Source organism: Ischnura elegans, chromosome 3, assembly GCF_921293095.1.
Source record: "Ischnura elegans chromosome 3, ioIscEleg1.1, whole genome shotgun sequence".
Lineage (NCBI taxonomy): Eukaryota > Metazoa > Arthropoda > Insecta > Odonata > Coenagrionidae > Ischnura > Ischnura elegans.
The window spans coordinates 5,433,460-5,445,505 of NC_060248.1; the positions used below are offsets into that span (position 1 = coordinate 5,433,460).

Sequence of the window (12,046 nt, forward strand, 5' to 3'; positions counted from 1 at the left end):
CCTCTTCTAGTGTGTCTAGTGAAGTGCCACTTCCTATTTAATGTTCTTACTGTCAAACTTGGCCACAGAGTGAACGAGTGTCGCAAAAGATGACGATTAAGCCAGCCTGCCTTGAGCTTGATGAGTATCCCTGACAAGTGTGTGAATAGATTGCCAATATTATCCATTAATCTTCATTTATTGTTATGCCAGGCTTAAATCAATATTAGGTGTTCAGTTTCTCTTTGTGATGAAGATTTCTTTGCTACTCTGAAATGTTTTTGGAGAAAGATAAATCGAAAGAATGTAGGCATCGAGTTAATTACGGTACCAGGCCAGCCATTTCATATTAATTCATCTGTCTCTCTCAAGGTCCAAATCAGGAAGTTTTCTTGGAACCATACATTTTACTCAGCAAAAAAAAATCCGTTTCCTGTGTGGCGTGGATTTCATTCGTTAATCAAACATGATTGTCCATGCAACAAATGTGAGTTTTTAAAATGCACAGCATTTTTTGTTTTCTTTTTCGGACAAATGCAAAGCATTTAGCCCAGCACCAGACAGTAACTCATCCGAATCACCTGTGGGGCTGTCCACAAAAAATGCATTTAAAGGTAATTTAAAGGGCTTAATGTCAAAGCATCCCAACATTATTTCTCATGATTTGGGTGTCACGTCTGTATTGACTTATGAAATTGAACCATTAGATTCAACTCCAATATGATCTCATCTAAAACTACTCTTATGAAGAAACATATCTAGTTACTACTTGATAAGAAGGTGATTGAGGTTTCTAATTCGAACTGGTGTTTGCTAGCTTTTCTAGTGCCTAAAAATGATGGATCTGAAAGACTAGTGGTTGAATATCATAAGTTAAACAAGGTTGCTAAGTCGGATGGCTTTTCAACTCCTTCGGTTGAACATACCTTTCAATATCTTGCTGATGCAAAATATTTCACTGTTCTTGATCTCAGTGCCGCATTTCATTCCGCATCATCATTTTATCTGAGAATTCTAAGAAATTAACTGCCTTCGTTACATCTTTCGGAATATATCAGTATACTTGATTGCTGTTTGGTTCTCCACAGGTTTTCACTCGTCTCATCAATGAGGTCCTAGGTGATCTGAAACATTCTCGTGTTTATCCATATATTGATGACTTATGTATTTATTTCAAGTCTGCTGAAGACCTTATTTCTTATGTCCTTCTTTCTTATTACTTCTTAGCGGGCAGTCACTTATATTTTTTGGGCCTCCTCATCATAAATTGAACCCTTCGAGTTGATCCTGAGAGAGTGAGACCTAACCATATCAAACATAAAAATGTTCCTTTTCAATGGACAGCTGTTGAAAATTTCTGGCTTTCTGTCAGTTGAAGAAAGCCCTCACAAATCTGCCAGTGTTGATTTTCCCTCAATTTGACGAGGAATTTCATTTGTTTGTCGAAGCTAGTAAACTGGCTGTTGGTGCTGTTTTAATTTACAAAGTAAATGGTGATTCTGTCACTGTGGCTTTTGCCAGTAAGGCTTTGTTGGAACATGAATGTAAATTTTCTTCTTATGAATTGGAGTGCCATGCTATTCACTTCTGAATTCAAAAATTCACTGTTTTCTTACAATTCAAACCATTTTCCTTGCACACTGATAATGGTGCCTTGACATGGTTGTTCTCTCATCCTCTCAATGGCGCACACGCTTCGAAAGAGGGAAGCTTACTCATGGCCATGCACACGATTGGAAGACTCAGAAGTGGATATTAGTCACATACGGAGGCGGAGAAAGGGCTCCCAGACCGACTGGCAGAGAATGTCAATTCACGCGCCCCGTATCTCGGCTTGGACAGGACCACGTCAATTGACATGCCCCGTGCTGAATGTGTTAGTGGGTCCACCAGTTACTTGGAACAGCCGTTTAAATGGAGAAGATCTTGAAGAACAGAACCCAATAGAATAATAATATACTAGAGTTTTTTCCGCTTAACTGGGATAGCATACTGCTTTATTGGGCCATGAATCGCTGCCACTCACTCTACACTCGCAACGAAATTAAATCTTTTTCATATCATAATACTGTTTTTTAACATTCTCCTCCTTTAAACTAGTCTTATTTTTCACAAACGTATCTATTCTTGCCTCATTCTTAAAGCTCTTGTGGTTAATCTATCTGTTAAGAGGATTCAGGTTCCGTTTTCCGACCATGGGACCTCATTCAATGTAGTGTTGTGTTTAAGAGGAGAGGACGGTAGCTAGGCTATGGATGGTAGAATAAACTCGGGATAATGAGAAAGAAGTGGCGGCACCCATGATGAGGGTTTACGAGTGAGTACGGGTGAATTTCTAGGGATTATTGGCTGATATCAAGCAGAGGAGACTGGTTGAGGTGAACAATGTTGCTTATCAAAAGCTTTTTGTTTGTGGCATCTAGCACAAAATTTAACTTACTCCTGTGGTCTCATTCCCTCTCCCCTTTTCTTTTCAGCTATGCAACTGAGCTATCGCCATTGGAGGATTACCATGTCTCTATACGTTCCTTTCTCTTTTTTCCATCCCCATCTCAGTAGTTGACGCATGCACAGAAGTCACTTTTCTCTTCACTTGCAACCAGTCATTTGAGAGCTATATCAAGTCAAAATATCAGTGCCAATGGTGCACATGTTTGGTGGGATTTATCGTGTGTTTTATGATCTAATTAAACCTTGAATAATTCGACTGTCTACAGTTTGTATGCATATAGAGTACTTTTGCACATGAAAGATAACCTCCAGTCTTTTGCAATAAGATCAGACATACATGACCATGACACTCGAAATAATAATCACCTCTTTGCAGGTCAAAAGAGGCTAAAAATAACATTAAATTCCTTTTCAAACATGGGCATAAAGGTCTTTAACCATTTACCTGTGTCTGCAAGAGGAGGTAGTACTACAAAATTCAAATCTGTTGTACACTCTTGGCTGGCATCAAAATCGTTATACTCCATGAATGAGTTTTTCACTCATGCAGCAGACATGGTTTTCTGAACTATCCTGTACTTTACTTAAGTTGTAAATAGTAATTATATGTATGTCCAGTGAACTGACGAGGTCAATTGTAAACCATTTACTTAACGCCCAATAAACCTATTACATATAATTATTATTTCTTTCCATTCACAAATGAATGACTTACCCGTAAATCTAATTACATCCAAGACCAAAGCATTGGTAAGTTTGTTCATCAGACTGGAGCCAGCAGCCTTGGGTTGAACTTCTCCAAGATCGCCAGAACGTCCAATCCCATGACCCAGGCGGTAGTGACGTCTTGCCACAAGGGCTGCAAAGAAAATGCATAGCAGTTAACAACACCAAGGATGCAAGCCAACTGAGGATGACTCAAGAACTGACATAAATTATGACAAGAGAACACACAAATGCTGGATATTGGGAGTCACTATTACAGCTACACCGGAGGATTTACCACCACCATGTCTCATTGCATAGACATATCAGGACAGCCACCTAGGGCCACATGCTGGATGGCCAGAAATTCAATATCAACTAATAATCGTCGGGCCGCACCTCAACTACCCAGCCAGTAGATACTGAGCAGAAAGACTTAACCCATGAAGTTAATAATAACACAAAGAGAAGCTGCACCATTCGACAAAAACTGCCACGAGCAAACAGAGAGTGATTGATGCACATACTTTACATGAATTAAGTTGGGAGCTGCAGGAGACCCAGAGGCTTCAATTGCTTATGTAATTAAGAACAGAAATCTTTCAGAGCAACATGCAGGACATAATATAACATCTACATTATATTTCCAGGTCTTATTTAAATGATAAAAGAAGACATATTTTTGGCAGAAACATAGTGGAGTATGGCAGCATTTTGAGTACACAATTTGCTTACTTTTCATCTGCTGCTGTCCATGCACAAAGTTGGTCAAAGGTGGTGCTGACAAGGTGAAGAGGATATAAAGGGCATTCATGCAGTGAAAGGTCATTTCTTTTTCTTTCTGTTTCATTTACTTTGTGTTTTAAATGCTGACATTAAGAAAATGTGTTCCAGTTTCTCTCATCAGTGAATCAATCTTTCCCACAGAAGTGGATAAGTACTGTACTTTCATTCCATTAATGAACACATTATTTAAAAAAAAATCAAATTTAACGAGAGTGAGTACATCACAATCTTTGTGCTAAGCCTGCAGTGATCCCCATTGTCTCCCGTCCTTTTCATATTCTACGCGTTTCTTACCACAACTTCTCTACATAAGGGAATTTTTTTCCCAAACAGTGAAGGACTTTGATAGATCTTACTCAGGCAATCAAATCTCCCACATAGGTACCTAAATATTTTTTGCATTCTCTCAGAGGTAAACATCTGCGGTCCAAACACCTGCTGCCATTGGCTATTTGAGGAACATAGCTTCAAGGGTAGTACATACGTAGGTGAACAAAAATGTGATTATATCCGCAGCAAATGAACACGGATGAAAACAACAAAGACTTTACCTGAGGCAATCCTGGCCTCTCTCTCACCAATTCCGCAGTTACCAGGGAAATTATTGCTGTCCATTTGGGCGAGGTCGGCCAGGAACAGCTCAATCGTGGTGTCATCCCAGCCCTCTTCCGGCCATTTCCTCTGAAAAGGACACAACCACACACATTGAGTCACAGTAGAGGTGGCTTCGTGCAATCGTTTGTTTGTTATAAAGGAGACTGAAAGTGGCATTGCTTTCAAAGGGTGCATTCCTGTTTGAAAGAGACATGATATCTATGGATATATTTGATCACAGTTTTCAGACTTCATAGCTCTACGTGTATCACATCCATACACAACAGAAGACTGGAAACAAAATTAATGTATCCAGAATTTTGAACTTCTTAAAAAAAATTATTAGGAAGAGTAAACTATAGACAAAGGTTGAATTACACAATTGTAACCACTCCTTACTTGTGTTACTCTCCTAAATTATCAATCCATATGGATCCTTATACCTCTTTTAATTATGAAAAAAACTGTTTAAATACTAAATTAAAATTCAATTGCACTTATACACAATCATTATCATGTGCACAATGTGTTTTGGCTCATCAAGAGTCATCATATAGTACAAGATGGCTGTGAGCAAACACGTGTCATACACATTAAAATAATCATGGAAGTGTGCAATTATATTTTTCTTTTAATACGGTGAACTCCCACAATATGATGCATGGATAAGTTAAATTTAAAACAGCCGTCCCCTATCATTTTATGTTGTAAAAATTAATTAAGTCCCTCACTCTGCACCATGGTTGATTACTGATCCTTTATCACATGGGAGAGACGCACTGCCAATAAGATACTTCTAGATGAGAGCACTTTAGTTTTATTTCATGGCAGTGGTGCAGAGTGTTAAGTGCGGCTGGTAGAGGGAGTGTGCAGAACAGAGAGGGTGCCTGCCGCTTCAACCACTGCATATGACATGTACGCTTGCAAGAGTAGAAGTATGCCAAAGTCTGGGTGCATCTCACCCTTCACTTTGCAATTACTTACTTCGAAAATTAGGCTTGAAACACTCAATATTACTTCATAATTAAAAATCCACCCCATTGCATTACCTATGTCTTCGTGTCCTACCAGTTCCCTCAGTGAGCTTAGTACATTGGGCAGGAAGCATGAAAATAAATGTTTTTGACCACAAAGCAGCGCTTCACAGTATTTGGTGATAGTATGTAATGAGTATAAATTCTGTAAAAACAACTATGTAAATATGTGTTGATATCTTGGCTCCAACATATTATCATTATAATACGCTCCAGGATGGCTCGCTTCTCCAGATACAAACAGAAAGATTTGGTAATGAGAACAAAATGAATGCAATGATTTAAATATAAATACCAAATGGCAAAAGAGCCGTAGGATGTATGGTGTTTTTTCAATGCGAAATAAGGATAAATTTTGTCCTTCCAGATTCTCACTCTGGCCCACCGTGCAATGCCTTAGATCCCACCCTCGTGAATTCAGGTGCAGTTTAATCTACACCATGATATGCCAGATCATGGCTTGTGCAAGGTTCATGTCACACTGGCCATAAATCCTTTAGCTTCAAACAAAACTATCAGGTCCGTTAAAAAAAATGGGAAACCCTCCTTCCTTCAGCGACTGATCTTCAATCATACTTCCACAAACTTCATTTCCATGGAAGGGCAGCAGCACATATGTAGTTGATATTTTGCACCAGCCGTCACGACTACAAATTTTGACTTGACCGCTCCAACCCTTTATAATTTTGTCCGTTTCACATTAATAACATCATAAACTGATTGGAAATCATGTTAAGGTGTTTTAAAGTATCAATTAACATTAAGTTAAAATTAGTTGAAACTTCTTTATAAAGGAGAAAAGCCTGGGTTCCTTTAGTGAAAATTAAGTCAGCTTAAGCTTAATAATTACAAGTATGGTGTACACCCATGTCTCGTATAGCACAATTTCGATTAGCGCAATTTCGATATAGCGCAAATTTGTTCCTCGGGGAAACATTGCAACGCAGTGTAGCCAAAAATCTTAAACGCTCTCGTGATAAAACGTGAACTTGCGCTAAGTACACACGAAATTTCTATCATTTTATGCATAATAATATTATTGCTTGCCTCAAATTTTCTTTTTTGTTTATATATTAATCGAAATCCATTGCTGTGCAATGGCCAAAAGTATTACTCGTCATTGGGTCCAGATAACCGGCCTACCGAAGTAATTTATCTCGTCTCCTTAACAGAATGAGTTAATTTAGATCATTAATTAAGCGTGGGACTAGTGGACATGATTTTTTTTAAGCAATACTGGTTGAGACGTAACTTTTACCGCCATAGGTTATGGGGCGATTGACTTCCAGGTAGAGGGTCTATGCTAAAGCCTTCAAGGTCATCGGTATTCACGGGGGAGAAATGGAGCGGTGGCCGAGTTGCACATGAATAGCATCAACATGTAAGAGGGTCCGCCATAGAGTCTCAAACACAATAGCTTCGTTCCCTCCCCGCAGTCATAGGCGTCTCAAGAATACAGTTCAGCAGTAGAAGGTGATTTTGATGGAGCCATGCAGAGTAAAAACCAAGAGAAAATGACAAAAAATAGGAATGCGGGTAGAAAAATCAAGAATTTATCAAGAAAAACTATAAACCTTGAAGAGAAATTGATATAGGTCAATTGCTTTGAAAATGGAGAACGTCAAAGCGATATTGCGCGGAAGTTTAAACGCACGATGCCTTATTCTGAATAAAGACGAAGTTAAAACATCAGTGACCTCAGCCGCACCAACTTCAACCAAGCGGTCTACACATACGGAAAGTTCATAGTGAATCAGTACAAAAAGACGAGAGTGGTAACACTCCGAGACAGTTAGTGAAAGCTCCGATTGGTTCCAGAATTTAAACGGCAAGCAGGCATTTTCAGTGCGGCGATATCAGGTGAATCTGCAAGTGTTGATAGCGCAGTCACCACAACATTTTCTGATGAACTCCAAGCTGTGATTGAAAGTGGCTCCTTTTCCCCTCAACTAGTTTTTTGTGTTGACGAGACAACATTCTTTTAGAAAAGAATGCATTCTCGTTCATTCATTTTCAGGGAAGGAAAACCTGGGTCAGGTTTCAAGGCATTTAAAGACTGTTTCACGTAGCTGCTAAAGACTCGGAGGACTTCAAATTAAAATGATTTATCATTCATAAACTCCGCTAGCTATAAAATGGCATTCAAAGTAGCATTTGCCTGTCATTTCGATGAGCGACAAAAGGGCCTGGGTGAGACAATAGTTGTTTTTAGACTGGTTTGAAAAATCGTCAACTGCCGGCAATGCATTACGAACCCCTGAGATAGCAGATGTTAGCCCACCCGCACGACAGGAGGGAATTTCAAAAGCACGTAAGAATTATTTTTAACGTGAATAAAAGTCTTCAAATGCGTGCATACTATCTTTAAAGATGTTTTAAACTATAAACATTTATATAAATAATGTTTTCTAAGGCTATTTATGGGAATACATATGTTTTAGAGGAAATTCAATACCCAAGACCTATGCTACCAGGAATGCATCCCTATCTTCCCAATGTTAAAACGATCTCGTATAACGCAAATTCGTATAGCGCAAAGACCCCAAGGAACGCATCCCTTGCGCTATACGAAACATGGGTGCACTTAAAAATTTTCAAATGGCAATAAATCATGAAAGTTGCAAGTCATAACACCACCCATCATTAAAGTAGATTACCTTATTAATTTGCGATTAACTTTTTCTGTCTCTCTTTTTTAATATTCTCTTGAGATGGTCCCCAGATAACTAACAAAAATAAACAGTAAAACAAAGTGTAACACCCTGATTCCATATTAAACTCGGCTGGCAGTGGAACAATGGATCCTTGGAAATTCTATGTGCCCTTGTGACTGAGAGTCAAGATATTAGAGATCAAAATTGGTCCCAACGCAACCCACATGACACAGTCACTTCACGTTCACCTTCTCCGACAGTGACTATTTGCAGAGGAGTCAGGAGAGGGGTGGGGGGGGGGGGAAGAGCTACTTATACTCCTTGCTGCTGGTTCAAGGGAGAAGAGGCACGCGCGTGCTCATGCTGATGATGAGGCTCAGCACACCACCACCAGGTGTGTGACAACATGTCCACCTTGACCACAAATAAGCCAAGTCCAAAAGTGGATATGTGAAACTATTTCCTCCTTCAGAATGTGTTTCTTTGGAGTAACGCAATGGATATGACGCTTGTTTTCTGCATTAAAAGGTTAGCTCCCTCAGGTAGTATTTGCAAACAACTTGGTTTCATAACCATTTATACCTTCCCTTTAATTTGATCAAATTTGATTTTGAGATTTGATTTATTTAGTGTGTGATTATAATGAATGGATATAAACCCTTACACTTTGTGTTACCATCCAGGATGCAATGCGCAATGCAGAAATTCATCTCAGAGCATATGATTTCTTCCTCTTATTTCATATATCCAGAATTTCAAATATTTGCAATAGGAAGTCAAGAAATTCTCAGAACTTTCACTTTACCCCTGAAGCCTTGCATTAAAAATGCATATATTGATGAAATACCTGTGGATCTCTCAGGGACACATATTGAATAAAAGTAACCTCTCATCCGGTCTGGTTAACTGGTAACTTCACTGATCCACCAAAAACTGGTGAAGTTTTTTGTCAATACAAAATGGAGAAGGTTAACTTGTATTGACATGCATTCTGTATTTTGATGTGTTTTATATAGCAACAATCAAGTTTTCCCCAGCAATGATGGGTAAGTGCAATGAATTCCTTAAAATATTATATTTCAAAAATATATTTTTCTTATCGGAAGAAAAACAACCTGCACATAAAAAATATTTTAATTTTTGAACGTATTATGTACTAGATTCATGTTGTAAATATTTGCTTAGATATAGAAAACAGTTAACACAAGCATTTCATCACACTTGAAGGAGGACCCAGCACTGACTACCAGAGGCATGAAAAGGGATTTTTTTTGCATAAATTTTTTTTAACAACAAAGCAAGCAAAAAGCCATGAATTTTATTTTTACAGGTGGTGGGTCATTCCTTAAGGGATATCAGAAAATATATTGCCTCAGGTCAAAATTTGATGTTTTATAGAACCATGTTTTTGACGCAAAATTTTCTAAAATCTTATGAAACATATGAGTTTAGAGAATTTCCAATATTCCTTAGGATATTTTTCAATTAGTTTTTGGAATCCTCATGACTTCCTTAGTAAACCTGAAAATTTTCATAAGAATCAGATGAAAACCATGGCTGAGACAAATTATTTCCCTCTGGAGGTACAAGTGCCTCTGGAGACCGCATCCATTGAAAAACTGCAGTTTCACCCAAACTTCAAATGGTCGTGAAAAAAAAACTATTAGAGATAGCCAAGAAATATTTTACACAGTTTCATTCCTGCATGGAAGGATGAAAATTGGCAAGTTTCATCAAAATCCGAGTCGGTGGGTGTCATGCCTGGATGAACTGACATGGAATGACCCACCATAATTATAAGGAGGGAAACCTCTGACACAAATTCCCAGACACAGAAACATAATTTGATTTTAGACTACACCATAAACGTTTGCATAAATCACAATACACAAAAATGTGAAACTATTTGTGAAACTCGATGAAGATAAATTTCACTTAGTTCATAACAAATTACCATTAAGTTCAGGATAAGGCTTTCACTTCTTTAATCAACTTACATGAACAATCTTTGAGAGAAAAATAATCAATTATTTTGCTGAACAGCTCAAACAAGAAGCACTCAGGACATACTCAGCCTTGAGGTCAACTCATCGGCCACCATGAGCTGAAGTATCCAACGTTATTTTAAAAAATCACACTCATATTTTAAGGTAATATAAAAAACCTCTCCTCAAAATTATTTTGAAATACATTCCGAAAGGAATTCCTGAGACAAGTAATGCAATCTGTAAATAGCTATACTCTCATCAAAACTTGGTAGATCAAGCCATGCATAAACATCAAAAAGGATAACTTTAACACATTCACGTTCAATTACATATGTACATAAGGATTATGTAATTTAAGATATGACACTTCTAGGGAAAGTTTTAGACAAATTTTCATCTGGCATTCATTTAGGTCAATGTCTCGACGGTCACTGTTATTGCAAAGAATGACATGGCCGTAAGAGCAATTTAATTGACTGACATTAATGGCCTCTACAGCAATCCTATTAAAGTTATCCTATGTAACAAATTAGATAGAGTAATGACCAATATAATCGCCCATATATAACAAAATCAACAATGCAGACTAAACACACACAAGAAAAGTAATACAATAATATTAAACAAACCTAAGACAATGACAGGTATTGTAATATAAATTGAGCTCAAATACATTAAAGTTTGATCTTGGGAGGCATGACAAATTAAATTCCATCACAAAAGGATCTCATTAGAATAAAATATTTCCTCATTTAAACAATAGAAGCTGTTACAAGTAGCATTTATACTAATATTTCTCGTCTCTCGAATAAAACGACTATGTTTTTCTTGAGAAAAACGCCAGAAGCTCACAACAATATGCACAAAAAATAGAAAATCTTAATCGATAGGACACAATACGACGCACAAACGTAGCTTATTAACGCCTACTCTACTGAGATCACAGAGGCAGTCATCGGCTTTAGAAACACATATTTTTATCCGTCAGTCGCCTTCAAAACAAGAGGGAAGGGAATGAATACTAGTGTATACCTGTTCAATTAGTTGTCTGATGAGACTCTCCCTTGATTTCTTCGCAGCTGCTGCCTGCTGAAGGTATGTGGCAGGAATCAATCTTTCAGCCAACGTAAAGCTGTGGCTATTCATTGTGGGGGCAGGAGCCTTTCCAACCAACTCAAATCTCAGTTATAACTACTCATGCCTGGATTGAAGAGCAAAATCATACACTCATAGTCACTGGTATAAATCCACAGACGCATCGAAAAACGGATATACATTGAGACATTGGCAATGGCCAGTTTTACATCCTCGAAAAAAGTCCAACATCAACATATACGAGTTAATTAAACATATTATGGTGATTAACGGCTTCAAATACGAGACAAATGATCAATGAGCCAGTTATCAAACTATAATCCTCATTCAATCACATCGTTCAAAAGTATTAAGGGACAGAAAAACAAAATATGAAAGAAGAATTAACACCACGTTTATAAAGTACTTTCCTTCATAAACCATTTAGTTAACAAGAAAATAAAAATAACAACAAAACTAAATTATATCCACACCACAAATTCATTGGTCAGCAAGTGCGTTGTCTGCAAGTACATCTATGTCTACACCAAGATGTAAGCAACGGCATGCCCTTTTTCATTGCAAATAATGATACGTCAAGAGTGAATGTATGTTCCACTGGAAAAAGCGGTGATGCAATAAAGCAAAATTACTTTAAGGAAAAAGACCATAAATGTTAAATAATTGATATTTACAATATAAAATACCTTAACTCACCGTGATTTTGCCCGAACAACACGCAGACGATACCTCAATTCAGTTTTCCCTTATTTTCATCTTT

General features: G+C 37.7%; 1 protein-coding gene across 2 annotated transcripts in view; it reads right to left on the reverse strand.

Annotated features, from left to right (window-relative positions):
- LOC124155366 (O-phosphoseryl-tRNA(Sec) selenium transferase) overlaps positions 1-12,039 on the reverse strand; it is a 65,495-nt gene extending 53,456 nt beyond the window's left edge. The window contains exons 1-5 of one of the 2 annotated variants that reach the window (XM_046529120.1): positions 11,983-12,031; positions 11,760-11,883; positions 11,224-11,392; positions 4,473-4,602; positions 3,146-3,289 (exon numbers count right to left, since the gene is read on the reverse strand). In XM_046529120.1, the coding sequence (XP_046385076.1) occupies positions 3,146-3,289; positions 4,473-4,602; positions 11,224-11,337 (388 nt within the window). In that variant the 5' untranslated portion in view covers positions 11,338-11,392; positions 11,760-11,883; positions 11,983-12,031. Of the gene's footprint in view, positions 1-3,145; positions 3,290-4,472; positions 4,603-11,223; positions 11,393-11,759; positions 11,884-11,982 lie in introns of both variants that reach the window. The other variant, XM_046529119.1, reaches the window with a different exon arrangement.
- Between the last annotated feature and the right edge of the window lie 7 nt (positions 12,040-12,046).